Here is a 23,440-nt window from a genome sequence, read left to right as displayed (position 1 = left end):
GGGAACAGAACAGAGGGGGGGAAGGAGGGATGAAAAGAAGAGAGAACGGGACCCCAGGAAGGAAGCGGCGGCAATGGAGGAAGAACAAACAAAAACAGCTGAGAGAGACCGATGGAACGCCAATTGGCCTGGCCATGGTCGTGTTTCTTTCACGTTGGACTCTTTCTTTTCTTTTCATATTTTTTCGGTTCCTCCTCAGCCCCCTTTCTTGTGCCTGCCCCCTTTGCCCTTCTTGCAGAGAATGGCGTGAGGTACCTGTGCCAAGTGAACATGAGGGGCTGAAACGTAGTTTAATTATGTTTTATTTGTCTTAAACATTAAAAAAATATATGTTTTCAAAGGGCTTCGCACCAAAAACGGTTTATTTTGCATTGGCGAGGAGGGAATTAATTAGGATGTTCTGTGCTTGTCTTGGGAGCCAGACATTACATTGAATACAATAGGAAATTAAATAAGCAAAGGCCTTTACAGAACTGGTGGTCAATGCTGTGTTAAAAGATCCATAACTCCAGTGGGTTTTCGTTATCTTTATCTGGGGGGCAAAAACACCAAAGCCTAACCTAATCAACCTGTCATCCTGTCCCCTTAAGAAAGTCATTCCTGTTCCCATTAAAAACTGAGTCATGAGCATGGAGTGGATTTCTATCAGGTAGCCACAAGATGCCAGAATGCTGCTATCAACTGTGTTTTGCCATTAGGACCAAGATTTGATTGATTGCAGAACCTCAGTTGATGGTTTACACATTGCTGGTCCTACAGAGCATTACAATGCACTGCACGACAATGATCCCATGAAATGCATATGGAAATGAATAACCCAAAAACTCCACCCTTAGTTACGTGAAGGGAAAAGGTCTTGGTCTGATAACAAAGTAGGAGTAGATTCATGGAGACAACACTGACAATTGTGTGGTACGACTGACTACACAGAGAAATGTGAGCGCTCAGAAAACAGTTAGAGAAACAGCAACGCATTTACACACACACACAAGAGTTTAATGGGAATGATTTGTTGAACGCACAAAAGTCCCCTTTAAATTACAACACCCAATTGTGTAATGTTCTTCGACTCCAGGACCAACATAATTGAATAAATAAAACTCCACAGAGGCTGTAGTTCACACTGGAAAGACGAAGAATTATAAACAGCGGGAAGATGGGGCACCGAAAACCTTGTTCGCTATCCCTGATTTGTTCCCAGAAGTCTAAGGATGTTGGATTTGATTTAAACTGACTTGATTTATGTCTCCCCGGCAAAGATCATAGACACGGACCATTGTACGCATCGTCAACAGAGAGATTTGTGTGTCCCCAACAACTGTGGAGTGCTTTTTTTCACACCGAATCACAGGAATCTTCCCTCAGGAAACAGTTTTGCTGGTGGAGGCCTGTGAGAGAACCTGATATCGGGAGAGGCATTGTCAGTGTAAGGGCAAGGTAAATGAATTCCACCTTGGCCTACAAAACTGCTTGTCATAAACAACATCTCACAGAGGAAAGTTGATAGGAAGAGCAAGGGGTCCCACAATGTACAGGGGCAGTTGTGTTGCCCGGTGTAGTGGTGTAGAGATGTCAGAAAATGTCTTGTAAGGGTTCTTAAGTCAAAAGGATAAATAGCGAATGGATAAGCTGCTGAGTCCTTGTGTGTCATGAAACCAAATTTTAGCGCCACTCTGGTGCTAATCGTGAATGATTCTCACTGTCCCCAGACTAGAGGCTATGCTCTGGCCTTAACAAGATGTTGCCCACAGCTGGTGGGCAACGTCTGGGGTCCCCCTAGGAATCCATCGGCCTCACTTCCACAATCCAACAAACTGCAACTGTTTGAGACTACTGTGAATAAAACCGAACCCATGCCATAATGTTCTCCCTTCCAAGCATACACACACATACACAGGCACACAAGTTCAGGACTTTGATTGTGCCAACCCATTCATTAGCATCCAGTGGAGTTATTTAGCTCTGTTGCTTTCTAAATCCCTTTGTTTGGCTTTTTATTATATTGCTACGCTGCAATATACCATAGCACAAAGCTTAATGGGATTCCAAGCAAAACGCTCTGTAGGTTGGTGACAGATAACGGAACCCTGGTCGTGCAAAGCCAAGAAACGGCAAAGACTGTAAAAGACAGCTAAAAAAAAAACCCATAAAGAATAAGGAGATAATTATGCAATATATCTATGTCTCTGGTGTAAACGTATTTGTTGGGTCTGTGGAGAGAGAGAGAGAGAGAGAGAGAGAGAGAGAGAGAGAGAGAGAGAGAGAGAGAGAGAGAGAGAGAGAGAGAGAGACGAGTTGAATTAATGAATTAAAAAGGTCCCGAGAGAAAGTCACTGGCAAGTTTGCACAGTGCTTCACAGCAAGCGAGGGAGAGCGACGCAACAGATTTCTGCACAAAGTTGACTAGCAAGATCAATCTGCTGCTGCCTAGAAATAACTCAAGTTTTAAGTCATGGCTGGACGGTACAGAGACGGGTCGATTTGACTGTTATTATTATTAGCCTATTTATTTTATTATTCTTTTTTTATCAATAACAGTAATCTATCCCAATTGACTTGAATCCGTTTGCTTTGTTTGTGAATGTAAACCATCGCCTTGAAACGTCCGGATGTCTTTATCAATTTTAAAATAATTCCAAAACGGCGCACCTGCAAATATTTGACAGAAATGTAAGCTCAGCCTCGGTGAGGATTGCACTGTCAACGAATGCATACTGTATAGCATTACTGCTGAGCAACTGTTCAAGTTGTCTGTAATAGTATATGCATTTTAAAGTTGTAAAGTGTAGTTCGTTTTATTAGTAGTGTTGTTGTTTTTTTTTTGTTTTTTTGGGCATACAGTTTAAAATCTAGAAGTCAACCCCTGGCGCAAAAGATTGCAGGTAAGTCAAACTTTATTACATTTGAATCGATATGTTTCTTAAACGCAGCGTAAAGGCGAATAAGAGGCGGAACACAATCAATTAAATTCACTACAGTTACAGCTACATTAAAAAGCAGGCCGTGAAGATGACAATTGGGTGATTATTATTGAATGTTTTGGTCGCGTTCGTGTTGCGCAGATTTGCAGAATCCCAGCGATGCCATTGGCGGAGCTGCGCAGACCCGCGCAGAACTGCGGACATCTGCGCGACACGAATGCGACCTTTGTACGAACGTAAGCAGCTACAGCCCGCATTGCGCTTCCATTGGCTTTATCGCAGAACAGGTGTGTCGGCCGGGATGAAGCCACAGGTGTGTGGATGATCCTGCAACAGGAGCAGCAGTTGAAACAAGCCGTCCAGACACACAGCAAATAAAAAACAACACTTTTTGTTTTGTTTGTTTGTTTTACAAAAACACTACATTTAGTATACCGGTAATTAAGTAATTTTGAATTAAATTGGGAATCTGTCAATTGCAAAATGAATCTAGGAAAGCAAATCAAATGCAATGCTATGCTTTGGAATTGCATAGCAGATTCTGACATTAAGTGAACTTGTATCAATGTAAAATTAAAATGAACGATTTAATCGATTTCAGGGTGAAATATGTATCGTTTGTTATTTACATTTCAAGAACACACCATTTCGTTAGCTGGTATGCACCGTCCACATTTTCTGTTTGTTAAATGATAGACGTATTTGTTTACAAATGCACTCATTAATTGGTAATGTCTTTCCGAGATAATATTTAGGCCCATAGCCTTTAATCAAACGATTGGGGTGATCTCTTTGTATTTATTAAATAAACGAAGGTATTTTCCCCGAGCGAGTTTCATAACTGCAACTATCAGATTTTTGTTTTTCTGAGCCTCACTGTAACAATTGCTAATTCGTTTTTTTGACCGGGAATAAGATGTCGCATAAAGGATGCAGATATTGGAAACGAGATGTTCACAATGCAATCAGAAAAGAAAATGGAGTAGTTGCTACACATTATTTCCCATGGAAACTACATCAAATATAAACGTAGGAAGACTGCAGTTATAAAAAGGCAATTCACGTATATATTTAATTTTACAACAGTTCTGAGCAAAAGCTGCACAGGTTTGCTTGCTTAAATACTTTGACCACTAATGTTACATGATTCTGTAACCTCAATTTTTGGTGTTTCTTAATCCCATCTCATCACTGCGCTGTCCAAACCGACAGCTGTTGATGGGAGATGGAAATTACTGGTATTAAGTTCATATTTCCAGTTCGTGAATCAGTACCCAGGGTTAAACAAAGATGAGTCTGTGATGTGGTGTTGAATACCTTTAACTGCCTGCTCTTCTGTAATGGATAAACAGCCTTCCCTACTGCTTTTAAAGCACTTTGGGATATTTGTGGGTGAAAGGCACTATATTAATGCAGCTTATTGCTGTCATTGTTGTTGTTATATGTATGTTTTTATTTTGGCCTAGAACTGTATGATTCGCCGGTTGGATTAATGTTGTGTGTGAAACACACAATTATGTGTGAACTGAACTCCTGAATCAATGAACATTTTGATACTGTCTATCCTGCACTGAAAACTGCATCAAACTACAGTACATCTAGCCTAGGGATAATATAGATATAGATAGATAAAGATATACACATAGGGCCATGCTTAAATTATTGTGAGATTATCTTTTACCGTTTAAATTTCTATTGATAAACAAGATGGATAAAAATGTATTGAAGGGATGGCAAATCTAAATAATAATGCAATAATGAAATAAACATGCATTTTCTCTGGTCTACTAGCCTGTCAAGACATTTGAAAGATCACAAAATTCCAACACCATTCCAGAGAATTTCAAAAGGAAATTTGGGCCGACTGCCCCTGCCGTTCTTGAATGTTGAACTCTGTGTGACCATGTCTCTCTCTGGACTCGGACCTCCCTCTGGACCCGGGTAGTGGATAGAGTAGCCAGGATGCAACTGAAACCCTCCAATTTCATCCATTTCAAATAAGAATCCCACTGATGTGGCAGAAAAGGGCCACTTTGAAGCATATGTGTGTGTTTGTCTTAGTTCTGGCATAAACCGATGTGATTCGTTTCACATTTGGCAATTTGCTATGGTGGGTTATTTAATTTTTTTAGTCTGTGTGTCTTTCTGTTCTGATTAAATCACAAATAAGATATTTTTGTAGGCCGATAAGATTATTAGGGCCCCATGAACTCTGGTCTGTTTTACATTTTACTCTTAGTCTACTTTTCTTTGCAAGTGACTGAACTGTGTGAAGTAATTCATGATTGCCATTGTCTTTCAATCCAAATTAGCATCACAACAGAAATAAAAAATGCATAAGATCACACACACACAAAAAGGTAAGTCAATAAAGTAGATTGCAAAGGATTCTGGGAAATTATCTTCAAAAATCTTACACCTGTTGGTTGCTTATGTGTATAATGTGAGTCTGCAAGGGATCCCTATTTCTACTCCTGCTGCAGTACCAGTAGGTATACTATACCCATGGTGCTTACACTGTTGCTAATTGTTCTGAGCTTCTCTCTCAATAAGACACTGTGGAATCTACAGTTTAAAAGATTATTTGGCCCCCCAAAAATAGCGAGAGTGGCTCCTTACATAACCCAGACAACAAACAGAAGATATCCAGTTTTACAGCTCACTGAGTACATTGAAGCGATTTTTTTCTTTTCTTTTTTTGTTTTTCCTTCCGCACTGACACAGTGCAGAGGTTATGTGAAGCTTTACAGTAGTCCTATCTGCATGGCTCTCAATAGGCAGCTTGTTCTAGAGAGAGAGGGTTTAGCAGGCATCGGTTACATTAAGTCTTTTTCTTTCTCCCCCTGCCTTTCATTTAAGAGTCGGTCGCTTGATGGATTGGCTGAGCGATTGACAATAAAACCAACCATGGGATATGTTAAAGAATTTCCCTGGTTATTTCTGCTATCAGCTATCTGTTAATTCATAATACACGTTTGGACGCATCACTAACTGCAGTGAGCTGTTGATAGATTACAGATTCCTATAAAGAGTTACTTTATGTTAATACCGAATGTTCACAATGCTAATTTCAAGACTCTGCCACTTTATTGGATTTTCAGGCGATGTTTTCTACTTTTCACATATTGCGTTATGTTGAAATTTGTGTATGTGTGTGGGTGTGTCACGTATATGACTGAGCTAGTCTCCTTTAGGATGATAAACTTATGTCCCAACCCAGGGAAGGCTTGCATCTCTTTGACCCCTCTTTGGTTAGGGCTGGAATTCGGTTTTACAACTTTTTAGTCTCCTAAGTGTGCGCAGAAGAGACGCTGGATTAAAAATGCAGCAAACAAACCCATTACAAAGAAAAACGCACAACAAAACATTTTTCCCTTGCAGCCACAACGTTGACTCAAAAGCGTACAGCTTCTCTTGTGTGGTTTTGTGACCACAGATGTAGAAGCAGAAGTAAACTTGGCTTGGTCTTGCTTTCTGTGTTTGCCCCAGGAGACCTTAGCTGTCCAGCCCTGCCGGAGAAGTATAACAGCTTGTGCTTGCTGGATTTATTGTACAAAACTGGTCTCACTGCAAGCACGACCAGGGAGAATTAATGATCTGTCCTACTGTGGGCACTTTTTCTCTCCTTTAACCAAAGTGCTTTCTTAATTTAACACTCTGTAGAATGTAGATAGAACACTTATTTTTTATGGGAAATCCTTTGCCAATTCCATTCTGCCAAAAAATAAAACATGCGATTCTCTTCAACGGATCTTACTGTGCGACCTCAGTTTATGGAGGCTGTGGATCGGGTCTGAAAAGCCTTGTGTTAGTGTCTGCTCCATCCCACATCACAGAGGCCCGTGTTATGGAAACTGGTCAACACAAGCATCAATTTCTTCAAGTACGTTTGCAAGAGTTGTGGTGGGTGACTGAGGGAGAGGGGGAGTTGGGGAGTATGGGGTGCTATTCGAAAATCGCTGGTGCACAGAAAACACGAGCCTCCCCCTGCCGAGTTATTGGAAATTCACCCCCATTTGTATTCATGTAACTGTGGGCTCAGCTCATTGAGATTTCAGCAGCACTCCCCCCAGAAAGGGACAGTTCTGTTGGCAGTCCGGTCTGTTTGTACTACCCCGAGGAAACAATATTCTTCCCCCTTGGCAACCAACTTGATGCCATTGCACAAACCCTCCCTGCTCCCCTCACCTCCCCCCTCCACCTCTGCTTTCTGCTTACTTGGCAGTCCACATTAACTAGTCACAGGCTTCTTCAATGCTCTGCGATTATTCATGTGGGCTGATCCTCTCAAGGGCCTGATTTTGAGCCATAGCTGACCTGATGATTGCATCACCAATCACCACTGGGGTTGGCTTGGCCAAAGACCTGGACCGCCACGCACACCACGTCCACGAGCAGATGAGGACTAGGACAGCCAAGCACCAGAGTGGGAGATGTCTGAGGCAAATCTTCTGTCTGCAGGCCGGGATGGGAGGAACAGTTTAAGGCAACCACACAAACATCTCAAAAACTGGCAAGGGAGCAGGAATGTGGTTCATGGCAAGTGTAGCAGTGCTCAAAGTGTGCAACACGGGCTGTTACAGTGATGTCACTTCATCTTGACTTGGTACTGAGTTCAATCCCAACCTATGCATGATGGGACCGGTCTTGTGTCGCTTCTCACCCCACTCTGTGTGCAGTTCACTCTAAGACCTCTCCCGACCACAGGCCTGCTCTCAGAAAAAAACTTTTAAGATGATGCCCACTCATCTCCCTTCTCTCTCTCTCTCTCTCTGTCTCAGAACCACTAAAGTAATTCTGTGTCTGAGCCCCACTGCAACTGCACGCGATAGAGGAGTCAGGGTGAAGGGAAGCCAATACCTAATTTTCTCTGTTCATAATTAAATAAGTAAATCAATCAGACTCTGCTCAAGACCTAGCGTTCTTAGGTGGCCCCCTGCTGTGATGTAAAGAGTTAAGCTCTGGCTTCAGTTCGCTCCTGAGGACTGTGTGGCCCACCAGAATACAAATGAAGACTCTTTGTTAGTGATCTGTATGTGTGTGTGTGTGTGAGATAGAGAGAGAAGGAGAGAGAGAGAGAGAGAGAGTGCGCGCGCGTTTCTCTCTCTCTCCCTCTCTCCCTGCCTCTCTCTTCCACACACACACACACACACAGGCTGCCTGATGAATGGTTGCTTTTGTCTCTTTTATCTGAGGGCAAACAAAGGAGGCTTTTAAGCTTCTTGTCCTCACAGGAGAGAGAGAGAGAGAGCGAGAGAGAGAGAGAGAGAGAGAGAGAGAGGAAAAGGAAGAGGGCAATAGAGATAGGAGGAGAGAGGGGGGAAAGGTAGAGAGAGAGGTGGATGATATCCAGTGAGGATGGGGAGATCAGGTCCAACGTTAAATATTTAAATTGGAAACAGCAAATGGCTTGTTTGACTACATTCACGCTTTTGAAAGCTCCATAAGCGGGCATTAGGCTTCGTTCACACAGGATAGGAAAAATCAGGTTGGGTATCTCTCCTAACAACACTACACAACTCTCTTTCAATGAACTACAGGTCCAAATCCAGGGAACCCTGAGCTACCTAGGAGGGGAAAAAATCATGTAATTAACACTATAGTTTTCACAAGTATACTTTAGGAAGGCCGAGTATTCCAAAAAGCTATACTAAACGTATTCATGTGTGGTATAAATGTGTATTTCTTTTTAGTTTGAATTTCAGATTTATGTAATTATGCATTAAAAATGCATTATATTATCAATCTTGTAAGTTGCCCATCTGCAAAATAATAACAATACTACTTCTAATAATAATATAAAATGATATATTATATTATGATATATTGTATTTTTGTTTCTACACAAACAACACCAATAGTTTCTACACAAACTTGTAGATTTGATGGCAGAAACCTCAATGATCATGAGGGTAGTTGCAACATCATGCTATAACTTAATTTATTTGTGGGTTTAATTAACCACACAATTAGCGTCCAGGGTGCTACTAAAACCAAAAAAGCCTTTAGGACTTCAGCAGTGCATGCAACCAGCACCAGCACCTCAGACCAGTACTATTTATTGCTTCATAATTCCAGTAATTGGAAGCTGTTTACTTCACTTTGCCTGTAATAGCTTTGCACGATTTATTGCATAACTGCAGTGTGATTGTTCTGAAGCCTTTTGTGCACATTATGTAATAACATGGCACGGAAACTACGGTCTGTACGTGACGGGGTTACATCTTAATTAAACTTTATGCTTTGTCTTTACGCTTGTATTAAGATGTCCAAACTGAATTCTATTTCTTTGTTTTCCTTTCTTTTCTTTCTCTTGTTTCCAAGCAAAAGATCCCAGAGAAACGGAATGCTTTTCGTCGCTAATAACACGTAAACTTGCAATGCCAAATGGTCGTGCAAATGTCAAACTTAGAAATATGGCTCTTGGGCTAATGATTCATTGATATATTAAACCTTAAAAAAAATATCCTTGTCATTTTCAGTTACTATGTGGTGGTGGGTTAGTAGTTTAGTGTGTCATTATTTACAATTTTAAGTGCTTATAAATCAATAGTTTTGGATGATATCAGGCCAAAAAAAGAAAAAGAAAAATATTGTGAATGAGGTAGAATCACTGTGTGAAATCTTGTATGTCTAATGCAAAAGCTGTGGGAGAAGTAAGTGATTGTCTGAATGTAATAATAATAATAATAATAATAATAATAATAATAATAATAATAATAATAATGCAATTCACCATCATTGGCAAATATGACACATTAAAGCCTTTGAAAAGGACATTAATGCAGCCAACCCTATATGAAAACAAATAAATATAAAAAAAGACTGTCTCAGTGCATTTGTTGGAATTATTCTGTTGCCTTTTCCTTGTGCCCGTTCATGAATAAGAGGTTTGTAACACACACCCCCTTCCATGAATGCTGAGATAGAGGAAGGCACACTGTATAGGGTTGGCTACTATACAGCCAGCATTCATGTTGGACCGCGTGCTCCTGCTCTCTATAGTACAACCAGATTCCATTCCAAGGGGGCAAATTCCTCTCTGGCCCACCCATTGAACTATGCTTTACATTGAAATGTGCTACTGTTTCTCCCTCAGTATGTCTAAAAATAACATTATTATTACCGGATAACTACAGAATTTGTTTTCTGCAATATTTAGCTATACCCCCCACAAAGAAAGCAAGAATGGTGCTCCAGATGGTTTTGTGGAAAAGGATTTCAGATTTCTTCTCCCCCTTCTTGTACAGCTCAGTGATACAGAAACATGAGTTAGTTGGTAAGATAGTTAGTGAGTTAGTTCGGCCTACAAGGGGATGTGCATTCAGCATCAATAGCAGCATGCACTCACTGTACAAAGTTGCACTGAGCAAAAGTCACATAGGGTTTTTTTGCTCATTTCCTCCCCCCAACAGCAGCTCCATCCACTTCTGTCTGCGTCACTCTCTACCTCTCCCAGAATCCACCACTTGCTCATTGACTGGTTCGCGCAGCCCTCCCTCTCTTCGGCCATTGCCCGGGTTTCGAAGCGTGGCCTTGTTCGGGCAGTGGACCTTGGCCTGCCCATGTTTCAGAACCTAATTAAAGAGTTGTTTGCAGAGAACAACACACCTGCATACAAAGTGTCTCTTTTCTGCTAGGACTCGTGACCCCCCTGCTAGTTGTACGGATGCCGCTTTCCCTGGGTTAAAGATTAACGCGGGGAGGGGACGACGGCACACTAGGCCACTTCAAAAACATCTCGTGGGCATTGGGAGAGAATGTCGAAACAAACGACAGAAAGAAAAAAAACAGAAAGAAAGAACAACGCGTGGGCTGCATGTTGTGCATTCATTTTCCGCCTCCTGTGCTGCAGGGCGGTGAGGGTGCTTCCAGAGGCAGAGGACGTTCGTACTTTTGAGGCACAAAGAAACAGTGGCACAAAACAGATCAGTGCCCCCCTACCCAGGCTCTTTAGTAGGCATAGGCCAGACAAACAAAGTAAATGGGACTCAGTGGCCCAAATCCAGCCAAGCACTTTAATGCACTGTGTGACCAAGAGGGAGACCGAGAGGGAGAGTGAAAAAGAGAGAGACAGAGAAGTTCGGGACTCCTTTCAGAAACTAAACTCCTTGGCTATGTACCCGATATGCATCCAGGTTTAAATTGACAATCAATTATGCTGGTTCGACCTGGCTGCGGTCCAAGGGAGTTCCATTCTTTGGGCGAGTTGTGCCTTCCATTAGGAGACACGGAGAGAAAGAGTTGTTTAGAATGCCTGCCCAACTGTAGGGGGGAGACTCTGGTCTAGGCTCCCAAGTACCTCGGTCACTCAAGACCCTCCATTCAGAGAACAGATTGTGCCCCAGGGTCCTGAGAGCACCTTTGAGATGGGGATTCACTAAGGGGCTATGAGGAAGTGCCTCAAGGTTTAAAGGCAGCTAGGCTTTCTTTGGCTTGCAGCACAACAGTGACCCCTGTGGCCAATTGTTTACCTGGTGGTGTCATCAGTGGGAGCTGCATTAGTCCTGCTTTTGAGAACATTAGTGGACTTTGTAATTGGTAGAGAAGTAGATGGCCTGTCAGTGCATGTTTTGGAGGATGCATGAAGGTTGTCTACATCGACTAGCATCCTAGTACAAGGGAAACAGCTGTATATAGAGTATTACAGACCAATGTGAACTCTCAAAATGAGAAAGTGGGCAACTCTAGTTCATCAGGTCAAGACCACACCCAAACCTTAGCCGTCACTTGCCTATCACGGTTTCCGGTTCCAACATCCGATGGTGACGCAAACCCGCCAGCAATCCAATGTAAACCAGACCTGGCTGTTTTTTTCTGAGCACACGTCGGCCAAAAAGCGTTAGCACGCACGGAATGTAGGACAACAATGGGGGAAAGAAATTAATCATGCGAAATTTGGCGATGGAAAATATGTGTCGGCAAATGAAGTCCCGTGGAGCTGTCGAACTGCCACCTGTACCCTTCGTGCCTGAGAGCAGAGTTTGGGAAGTGGTGCCAGAGCATCTGAGAATGAAGCATCTTAGCACAGAATGGATGAGAAAAAGAGCGCTTTCCAAAGGTCAGGTGGAAAGTGATACAGTATCAGATTGTGTTAGGTTTCACAAGCTTTTATGTGTGTCAGAAATCAGTAGGGTTTTAAGCATTATCGGACATAGAGTAGTTGCCACACAATGGGCGCTATTGAAAGGGGCCGGGCAATGTTCAAAAAATGTATAAAGCCAAGATTTCCGTGATAGAAATCTGCCCGGTTTCGCAATGACAAGAGGAGGTTCCTTCTTCGACAAAAGGTGGCGGTGTGTTTGTGGGGGGGGGGCTGGGGAACACAAATTATCTAATTACTTCCCACACAAAACTGGGCTTTCAATCAGTTGGCTACATTGTGGAATGACAGCATGGATCCAGAGGGAGAAAGAGGCTTAGGGTACAGAAAGGGAGTTTTTGTGTTACAGTGCTACAGTAGAGGAGGGAGGGGCCAGTGAGAGATACAGGCACAGAGAGACAGGATTCAGAGAATGAATGAGATCGCACTCATCGTGATAAGCCACGGCATGTCAAATGTAGTCTGATTAAATTAAAAATCCCCTTTATTTGGGAGCAAGATGGCTATCATCGTGCTCCAGAAAAAATGCACTTTGGTCCATAGAGCTCTTGTTTTGAAGTTTGCAGGAAAAGCAATTATCTTGTTTTTCGATTGGGACAAACAGAGGCTTGAGAACATGAACTTAATGACATTAACAGAACAATTCTGTGACAGGATTGTAATCTTCCTCTTTTTGCTCCAGCTTTGAAGTGATAGACCTCCCTTTTCTCAGACGCTGGCAAGAAAAGATGTGTCCTTGCTCTTTCTGATTGTGGTCTGCCAACGCATGAGCAAAAGAATAAAACTCCATTCTTCCATAGATAACCTGCACTTTTCTTCCACCACAAAGAAAATTGCTAAATTGTAGGGAGAAAATAAACCCCAGTCGTCTCATAACAAAAACCACGAAGCCTAGAAATAGATTCTCCCGAATGTTTACGAGATAATACAGCACATTACAGTAACACTACATAATGAGTCCCATCACACAGGAGACAAGCTTCTAATTACTGAACTGATTCATCAGAAAAATACCTGATGACAGTAACACTTAACTTGTGAAACTAATCACCCAAACCAGGTGGATTTTATAACAGCAGAGACGTAGACATAGACACCTAGCTAGTGTGAGATGACAGGCATCAGGTGAATGTGTACCAAATAGCTAGATCAGTGTGGCTTATAAGGTTCTCAACACAGACAGACAGAATCTCATCTCCGCTAAGGGCAGACTGCTAGATATGTTAACTGCTCACGATGAAAATGTTGTTGTTCAGTGGGTGATAGCCCCCTTCCTCTCTTTCAGAATGACCTCAGCCACTCCCCCCAGCTCCCGCCCCCCCTCCCCGCAGAAGGTGTGCTACAGCCAGACCACCCAGACAGACATCCTGAAGCCGCTGTTGGGCAACCCAGGGAATCAGGCCCAGAGCGCCCTGCGGAGACGGCGCCGCGTCCTCTCCAAGGATGGCCGCAGCAACGTGAAGATCGACCACGTGACAGGACGGGGGGCGCTCTACCTCCGAGACCTCTGGACGACCTTCCTGGACATGCAGTGGCGCTACAAGCTCTTCCTGTTTTCGGCCACCTTCGCAGGGACCTGGTTCTTCTTCGGTGTGCTGTGGTACTTGGTGGCCCTTATCCATGGAGACTTACTTGGTAGGAAGCCTTTTCCCCTCTTTCTTTGTACATGTGTCTGGCTGAGATTGATTTGTGCTGATGCCCATCTTCTCTGTGGCTCTCCCTTTTGCAGAATTTGACCCTCCATCCAACCACACCCCATGCGTCATGCAGGTGCAGACCCTGACAGGGGCCTTCCTCTTCTCCCTGGAGTCGCAGACCACCATCGGCTATGGCTTCCGCTGCATCACTGAGGAGTGCCCCATTGCCATCATCTTGCTCATCTTCCAGCTAGTGCTCACCATGGTCCTGGAGATCTTCATCACCGGCACTTTCTTGGCCAAGGTGGCACGCCCCAAGAAGAGGGGCGAGACGGTCAAGTTCAGCCAACACGCCGTCGTCTCCAACCATGACGGGCAGCCCTGCCTCATGATCCGCGTGGCCAACATGAGGAAGAGCCTGCTGATTGGCTGCCAGGTGACCGGCAAGCTCCTGCAGACCTCCCTCACTAAGGAAGGGGAGACGGTGCGGCTGGACCAGAGGAACGTGCCTTTCCAGGTGGACACCTCCACCGACAGCCCCTTCCTCATCCTGCCACTGACCTTCTACCACATCATCGACGACACCAGTCCTTTCCGAGCCTGGGCTTCCAAAGGTGGGCCTTCCTCCTCCGTATCCCCTCTGATTCCCAAACCCAGATCCCTCCAGATTAAAACAGAGGTCTCTCGGCCCATCTTGCCTGATTTCTCACAGTTTAGGATCATAATATCTTTCGGCCACTTCTTGAAGAATGTCTTTGTAATACTCAACCTCATCAAAGGGTATTTATTTACATGCTAATATGTAGTCTGCATGTACGTTTGAATATCCAGCATCCCTTCTGCGTATTTTTACCTGTGTTTTATTTAGGTTAAATCTGCTGCTGTTTTAGGTCTCTTTTTTTGAGACTCCCTTCCATAAACTGTACTGGAATTTGTCTGGAAATGTTTCTTTAGTTTGTTATTTGAAACTAGTGTATCAAATGTGCAGCTGCTCTCTTGATGTGAATGAATTATAGCAATTATGAATGAAGGCCCATTAAAGCCCATGTTCTTCTGCCAGGTCTCTAAGATGACCCTTCTCCCCCCCACCCCCCAGACTGTGCTGGATTACACTTGACTCAAGAGTATTACTCAAGAGTTCAAACATTCAAACGAATGTGGCAAGCATGGCCTAAGAGAAGCTACTTGGCCGGGTGCAGACAAACCTCTTTGTGGTGTTGTTGTCTTTGGAAAGTGCATTTCAGCAAGAGCGATGAGACATCCAGGAGATTAGGCTGTGGTATCAAATGTACAGTCTGAACTGCTGTGTCTTGAGCAGGCACTCAAGCAGAAGGTGGCCAGGGACTGCAGTCCAGACCTCAGTGGGAAGGTCGTTCCACCTCTTAGGATTGAGGATGGAAAAGGAGTGGAGTCTGGAGGGAGGGGAGCAGAGAGGGGGTTCAGGGAGTTTTCTGGCACAGGTAGAGCAGAGTGGTCTGGAAGGAGAGTAATCTGGTCAAGACAACGGTAGGTAAGAGTCAAAGTCTTGAACTGAATGCAAGCTGAGATTAGGAGCCAGTGAAGGGAGCGGAGCAGTGGAGTAGCCTGTGCAAATCACGGCAGGGAGAAGACCAGATGAGTAGCCGAGTTTTGGATGTAGCAGAGGCAGGCAGGCCAGCCAGGAGGGAGTTGCAGTAGTATTGGCATGAGAGAACCAGGGTAGGTAGACGATCAACTGAGTCAAGGAGCTGGTGAGGAACGGTCAGATTCTGCGTATGTTGCTCAGGAAGAATCAGCAGGTGCATGTCAGCGTGGTGATGTGCTGTGAGTAGGGCAGAGAGTGTGGTAGATGCCAGGGAAATGCTAATAGTGAGATCGAAGTGGGCGAAGAGGAGGAGGGAAAGAAGAAAAGATCAGAAAAGAGTGATTTGTAGCTCTCCTTTTGTTCCATCTTCATGCACCAGCACTTCTCTCCAGCAGAGGGCGATTATGAGCATACTGGTCATGCTCCACAGAGAGCACCTCCTGTCCCTGGACACCACACAGTAGAACTCCTCACAGCATTATGTGAAACTGCAGTCATCAGTTTGATGATCAGTTCATTTGAATAGCAGAGCTCTGTGGCAGTATGACTTCTGTTTGTATGTACAGTAAGGGAAAAAAGTATTTGATCCCCTGCTGATTTTGTAAGTTTGCCCACTGACAAAGAAATGATCAGTCTATAATTTTAATGGTATGTGTATTTTAACAGTGAGAGACAGTATAACAACAAAAAAATCCAAAAAAACGCATTTCAAAAAAGTTATAAATTGATTTGCATGTTAATGAGGGAAATAAGTATTTGATCCCTTCGACTTAGTACTTGGTGGCAAAACCCTTGTTGGCAATCACAGAGGTCAGACGTTTCTTGTAGTTGTCCACCAGGTTTGCACACATCTCAGGATGGATTTTGTCCCACTCCTCTTTGCAGATCCTCTCCAAGTCATTAAGGTTTCGAGGCTGACGTTTGGCAACTCGAACCTTCAGCTCCGTCCACAAATATTCTATGGGATTAAGGTCTAGAGACTGGCTAGGCCACTCCAGGACCTTAATGTGCTTCTTCTTGAGCCACTCCTTTGTTGCCTTGGCTGTGTGTTTTGGGTCATTGTCATGCTGGAATACCCATCCACGACCCATTTTCAATGCCCTGGCTGATGGAAGGAGGTTCTCACCCAAGATTTGACGGTACATGGCCCCGTCCATCGTCCCTTTGATGCAGTGCAGTTGTCCTGTCCCCTTAGCAGAAAAACACCCCCAAAGCATAATGTTTCCACCTCTATGTTTGACGGTGGGGATGGTGTTCTTGGAGTCATTCCTCCTCCTCCAAACACGGCAAGTTGAGTTGATGCCAAAGAGCTCGATTTTGGTCTCATCTGACCACAACACTTTCAACCAGTTCTCCTCTGAATCATTCAGATGTTCATTGGCAAACTTCAGACGGGCCTGTACATGTGCTTTCTTGAGCAGGGGGACCTTGCGGGCGCTGCAGGATTTCAGTCCTTCACGGCGTAGTGTGTTACCTATGTTTTTTCTTTGTGACTATGGTCCCAGCTGCCTTGAGATCATTAACAAGATCCTCCTGTGTAGTTCTGGGCTGATTCCTCACCATTCTCATGATCATTGAAACTCCACGAGGTGAGATCTTGCATGGAGCCCCAGACCGAGGGAGACTGACAGTTATTTTGTGTTTCTTCCATTTGCGAATAATCGCACCAACTGTTGTCCCTGACATCCTTGGACAGCTCTTTGGTCTTGGCCATGGTGGAGAGTTTGGAATCTGATTGATTGACTGCTTCTGTGGACAGGTGTCTTTTATACAGGTAACGAGGTGAGATTAGGAGCAGTCCCTTTAAGAGAGTGCTCCTAATCTCAGCTCGTTACCTGTATAAAAGACACCTGGGAGCCAGAAATCTTGCTGATTGATAGGGGATCAAATACTTATTTCCCTCATTAACATGCAAATCAATTTATAACTTTTTTTATATGCATTTTTCTGGATTTTTTTGTTGTTATTCTGTCTCTCACTGTTAAAATACACCTACCATTCAAATTATAGACTGATCATTTCTTTGTCAGTGGGCAAACGTACAAAATCAGCAGGGGAGCAAATACTTTTTCCCCTCACTGTATGTATCTCAGTAAAAGGCAGTCTACCAGAAAGTGAAAAGGTTACTCAGCATTTTCAGGAATTGCAGAATTGCGTTGGAACCCAGCTTGTTGCAGGATGAGAGGTAGGGAAACTATTAATTTATCCTGTCTCCCAGTAGGTTAAACATGCAAATATAATTTACACCATAAGTGATACAGTTGTTTCTCTCTCTTTCTCTTTCTCTAATTGAATATACATACACCTCCACCCTGATAAAATGTGAATTTGGATATAATGTGGTAGAAAAATGGTTTTGAAAGTGCATTTACAGCATTTTTAATCATTCACTCTGAGCTTCATTGCATAAAAAAATGATCTTAAAGGTATAATGTTGACAGTTTAAATCCATTAATTACTTTACCTTTGTATTAAATCAAGCCCACATTATTGCATTTAGCAGTGCTGAGTAGTTAAGATAATATATTTTAAGCTTGAAAAATAATTGTTGTAATTAAAGGAAGGAGATATAATTTAACCATTGAAGAGCAGATTTATACTCTGCTATGTTACAATGGTTTATACAACAACAAAATCAACAGTAATAATCATCATCATCATCACCATTTGATAATAACTCTGCATGCTCTTCTTGTCGTTTCTGTTCAGGGAGCGGCTGGACGGACCCAGATCTGGCCGATTTCGAGCTACTGGTCATCCTGAGCGCCACTGTGGAGCCCACCAGCGCCACCTGCCAAGTGCGCACCTCTTACCTGCCGGACGAGATCCTGTGGGGCTATGAGTTCCCCCCAGTGGTATCCCTGTCCCCCACAGGGAAGTACGTAGCCGATTTCTCCTTCTTCGACAAAGTGGCCAAAGCCCAGACCCCGCCCCTCTTGAAGTCGGCGCCGCCCACCACCCCGCCCCCACCACCCTCCCAATTGCACATCGGCCACGCCCCTCGCTACGCCCCGCCCCTGAGTGGCGAGGTCACCGACTCAGAGAAGATGCGATTGGAGCAGAGTTATCGGGAGCGCTCCTCCAGCATGGATAGAGACAGGGGCAGGGTGAGGGACAGCAGCCCCCTGAGCGTGCGCATCAGTAACGTTTAACCCCGCCACCATCCCCCCTGTCTCCCTGACCGAGGAGCACCTGCTTCAATTCTCATGGACTTACTGATATAGACGTCGATGGATCCCATTCTACGTGTCACTTCTGTGATTCTCTGCTGTTCGTTCGTTTGCTTTGTTATAGATTAGAATTGGCCATGACTTTACAGAATTCCAGAATGACTAACTATACCTGACTGGGAGGAGAAAAACATCAGTCAAGGTACCCTTTCTGCCCACCTTGGCACCCAGATTGTGGAGAAGCTTGGGTGAGGTGGCACTGAGGAAACAAAAGTTTGCCAGGAGAATGTGGAAATCTAAGCAAGCACAAGGAGCTGGAGTGGAGACATTTAGTGTGAGATGGGCTTCCTGTTTTGTGTTGCATTTAATAATGTCCCCCTCTACACTTCCTTGGAAGGAGCTGTGATGATTTAATCTGTTCATTAGTTGTTTTTTTCCATTTGACAGAAAGATAGAAGGGATTTAATCACAGAAATACATCAGTCGATTATACAATCCAATAGCAAAACAAAAAAAAGAAAAGAAAACGAGTTTAAGAGAGGAATTTTATTGGGATTGTCAGTCAGTGCAACGAATGTTGTAGCCATAACACACAGAAAATGCACAGAGAAGAATAACACAGTTACAAGTGACAACTTGTGTGAGGAGATGAAACTTTGTAAGGGCATGCTATAAAGGTGGCGTTGTATTTTTGTTTAGTTGCTGAAGAAGCTTTCAGTTTGATAACGTAACATTTTTGCAAATACCCTACAGGGAGTCACCCCTTTTCTCACAGGAATAATTAACGAATCCTGGTACTTTGTTTTTTCAGGAATCATGCAGAAATGATTGTGTAGGTTCTCAGGATTTATTGTTGTCTGGATTGTAGCTAACTGACCCACACTGATATCCCCAGTGCCTTGTCAAATTGCATAGATCCTTACAAACTAGTAGCATTCGACATACGATTTAGTTCACTGTGGTAACGTTAAAGTGACGCTAAGCTATGTGTACTGTATTTGATTATTATTATCATCATCGTCATCTTTGTGATTGTTATTATCATCAGCCATAGTGTCAAAGCACTGAGTCCCTACCTTAAGTGTATGATGTGTATTAAAAAATTGATTTATCTCTCCATTTACCAGAGGAATGCGCACATTGCAGGTTAATCAATTACATGTTTCTGTCTTAATTTTCAGTGAAGTGCTCACAAACTTGTAACTATTTTGTAAACCTTCTATAAAAAACATAACATGAAATATGAAATAATTTTATATGCAGGTAGCCAGTATTGGAAAAAGTTGATTCCTTATTTTGGAAAAGGGTCAATATCAGTTTCAGGATGTTCAGGAACAATCACAGGCAAGATGTCAATGGCATGTTGGTTTAAGGTTGTTTTTTAAGGAGTGTGAAAGATAACAAATCAGAGTCTTGTTTAAAATGATTGTTTCAAACATTTTGCAGCTTTTCTAGGTTTTCCTCTGAAAAGTGCCGAAACGCTTGGCCCAGTACCTAGGAGGCCCGTTAGATGATCGATATTCTGCACAGCACTGTGACAGTGTGTCCGTGATGCCGGTCTCATTGTTTGGAAGCCGTCCAACGTGTTTGTGTGTCCGGAGAGAGGGTGGGGGGGATCGGTAGTTGACAAAAGGACCTCTGTGTTTGTTCATTTTTCCATTTTGACTGACTGTTTATACTGTCGAATTCAGAAAAGGGCAACAACAAAAAGAGAAAGAGAGGAGGAAAGTGATTTAAAGTAACAAGGACATCATTTAGAGCGATTCAATGACATGAATTAGGAAATATGGAAGAATAAGGGAAAATAAATACACATGCACTGTACATACCCTGTAAATGAAAGGGGAGAAAAAGAATACCAGCACTTAACTGCCAGATAGATATATAGATAGATACATTGATAGATAGATCATTAAATACGAGTCAGTGCATTAACATTCTTGGTCGCCATGGCTAACTTTGCATTATATTGTAAATAGGCAACGGTGTCCCAATGTGGTGTCCAGTGAATTTCAGTGTCGGCAAAACTGGATTTCAAAGGAATGATACTGGTTAAACAAAATAAACTGGACTGTGTGTGTTTAAATGTATTCAAATTGCAAAAGGGAGACTTTTCATGGATTCAAGTTCTTGCACTGGGGAAGAACGGTGATGGACACCGAGAATTGTTTTACATACACGAGCTCCCTCTGGTGGTAGACTGCAGTACTCCATGGGCCTTTCAATGCCCATTGATCACCGTGTGGATTCTTGTCATTATGAACTCTCTTTTGGGATTTCATTTCAATTTTGTTTTGCTACAATATAGGACTGAAGACTGCGCACAACAATATGGTCTAGCCCATATGAAAATGGACCTATACTGATCCCCTTTATAATGCTATGCTCTTATACCACCACCTGTCCATCTTGATTGCTCTTGCATCAGTGTATACATGCGTCTCTCTCTCTCTCTATACCACCCGTCCTTATAATGCCAGCCCAGCCCACTGCCAATTCCAATGCCTGTTCAAGACTTTGTGGTATAATGAGAGAGGACTGTGTATGTTTATGCACTCCTCATTGTTATATGCACATTTCAGAGGATGGAGCCAATGGTTTCCCGATTGAAAGACCTGGATAGTTCATATAACACAGTCTGTGAGAGTGTGCAGGGTCTGTTTTAGAGACTTGTGTGGTTCTTGCTCGGCTGGACTATGTATGTGAGTTTCTCTACCACTAGGGGGAGGTAGATCCATGTAGGATCCAGTTAAATTGGCTACTGTATTGGAAAATAAATTGTTTCTGTTGTTGTTGGGGGAGGGGAGGGGGTGTATACGTACACTTTGGATGTTGAAGCTGTCAGTGGCACGATCCAATCAGAAATAAGAAAATACTTTTTCTTCTGCTCATAAATATGACATATATATATATATATATATATATAGATATAGATAGATAAATAGATATATATAGATAGATATATTGCATTATTAAGTTTTTTATCTTCATGGCACACCTTTAATATCTGTACACAGTTTTGGAGGTACTGATGAATAATAACATTCAACACAACTCAGCAGACTAAATAAGTGCCAGTCTCGTTCTTCTGAGTTTTCATTTTTTTCCTTTCTGCAGTCTTTGAAGTGTTCACATCTCGTAATGAATTTCTAAGATGTACCCCGAAGCTCTTGGCTTTTCTTTAATAAGAAATACTTTTAACATCCAAAGTGGACTTTTATCAAATATAAATACCCCCAAATCATCCATATTATACTAACTCCCCTCGTTCCCCATACTAGAGAAGCTCATATATCAGGGAATTTAAATCTGCATAAACCCTTGAAATGAGATGCCTGTGGCAATTGGAATTAACATTGCCAGCATAACTGACATGTGTGTTGTATTTTTACCTTCTCACTGAAGTCTATATTTTTAACAATACTAAAAGCACTTTAATAAAAATACTATCATGTTATATTTGTAGTTGTTTGTGAAAAACATATATATATATATATATATATATATATAAGTAATATATATATATATATATATATATATATATATATATATATATATATATATATATATATTATAAACCTATATAGTTTACAATTTAAGATGTCATTACGTTTTAGCAACAAAATGTGACTTTTTTGTTGTTTTTTGTTTGTGTTCTTTTACACTGTTGGCTTCAGATGGATTTGGTTGTATTTTGATTGTCACTTTGTTTTGCTAATTGTCTTAAATTTGTCATTTTTGTGAATGTGATTGTGGAACAACCTAGATAACACTGTACATGCTGAATGACTTTCCTATGGACCAGACACGTCAACTTGATGCCCAAGCACAGTGACAGGGCGCAGCTGGGGACGTATGAGATGCCGTCTTTTTGGATGAGACGTTAAACTGAACTCCTGTCGATAGAGTGGACGTTAAAGATCTTTTAGCACTTTTATTTTTCCAAAGCAGGGGCCCAAAAGAGGTCATAAATTCTCACCTGCATTAAGTCCCCTGTACTCCTACAGTTGGGGTTACAGTCATTTTCCTTCCCTTTCCCTCTGGCCTTTGAGATCCTTGATTCCAATGCAAGGCGCTTTATAATTAACACATTACTATTATTATATTGTAGTGCACCTGAAATGCATCCTGGGAAATTAGTGTGGGTGGGTAGGCCTGAATCCCACACTACATCAGTCCTTGGCATCTTTTCCTTTGACTTCTGAAGTTGGCATTGTTTTGGGCCTTGCACTGGTGGTGGAGCAAAGATGGAGTCTACCACACTCCATTCATTTGAGCCCTGTTTCGTTTCATTTTCCTCTTAACCAGGCATAGCGAGTTAAAAGCCTGGATATATTGTATGTCGCAGTCCGTACGAGCTTGCATTCACTGTGCAGGAAAGCAAAGTCAATGCAGCACTGCAGCAAAAATAGAAAAAAAGCAGACAGCCACCCCAACAGTCAGCAGAATTAGAAATAAATGCCAGCTTTATCCCAGCGAATGTGTGTAACGCACAGGAAGGCGCGGTGTGTTGTCTATAAAAGGCAACTGCCATAGTCATTCCTCTGCATACGGCCGGATGAAGGATTCACAAAAGTTACACCCATTTCAATAAACATCACACAAGACCTGGTAAATATGTTCCAAAGTGCTGCTGCAGTATCAAGTGGTGCTCCTGTTTTTGTTCAATCAGCTGACTTTTGTTTGTTGTTGTTGTTTTTGAACAGTACCGTGGTACATTTTTATATGAGGTGCATATGGAGGTGAGCCTACTATTTAAAGGGTAACAAAACACTCTACTGTCCTTCCATTGCTGTCTGTGCTGCTGTACTTATTCCCAAAATCTCACGCCTGATGTCATAATGATGATTATTTTCAAATATCTTACTTCAACTTAAACAGGGTCTCCCTTTAGCAAATTAGTCAGAATCCTCTTGTGTGCTTTCAGTCGGATGTGTATCTATAACTGCAGTTGACTGATATATAAACACAGGATTCAAACACAAAATTCAAATAAATCATTTTACTGGACATTTCAACAAAGGTGGGAACTGTACCAATATAAT

At 42.5% G+C, this 23,440-nt stretch overlaps 1 protein-coding gene across 1 annotated transcript; it reads left to right on the top strand.

The window, feature by feature from the left end:
* The first annotated feature begins 2,335 nt into the window (after positions 1–2,335).
* On the top strand, positions 2,336–21,870 carry LOC136768767 (ATP-sensitive inward rectifier potassium channel 10-like). Its single transcript, XM_066723132.1, has 4 exons — positions 2,336–2,882; positions 13,310–13,659; positions 13,754–14,275; positions 17,935–21,870. The coding sequence occupies exons 2-4, from the start codon at positions 13,311–13,313 to the stop codon at positions 18,375–18,377; spliced, it is 1,314 nt and encodes a 437-aa protein (XP_066579229.1). The 5' UTR covers positions 2,336–2,882; position 13,310; the 3' UTR covers positions 18,378–21,870.
* Positions 21,871–23,440: the final 1,570 nt, after the last annotated feature.

This window comes from Amia ocellicauda, chromosome 14 (assembly GCF_036373705.1).
Source record: "Amia ocellicauda isolate fAmiCal2 chromosome 14, fAmiCal2.hap1, whole genome shotgun sequence".
Classification (NCBI taxonomy): Eukaryota; Metazoa; Chordata; class Actinopteri; order Amiiformes; family Amiidae; genus Amia; species Amia ocellicauda.
The sequence above is the reverse complement of the archived record's forward strand: the minus strand, read 5'-3'. Positions and strand labels throughout refer to the sequence as shown.

Excerpts from the sequence above, each read along its gene's own strand:
- LOC136768767 (XM_066723132.1), top strand. The coding sequence starts at position 13,311 with ATGACCTCAGCCACTCCCCCCAGCTCCCGCCCCCCCTCCCCGCAGAAG. Across the intron at positions 13,660-13,753 it reads TATCCATGGAGACTTACTTG|AATTTGACCCTCCATCCAAC; the intron begins GTAGGAAGCCTT and ends TCCCTTTTGCAG. Across the intron at positions 14,276-17,934 it reads CCGAGCCTGGGCTTCCAAAG|GGAGCGGCTGGACGGACCCA; the intron begins GTGGGCCTTCCT and ends GTTTCTGTTCAG.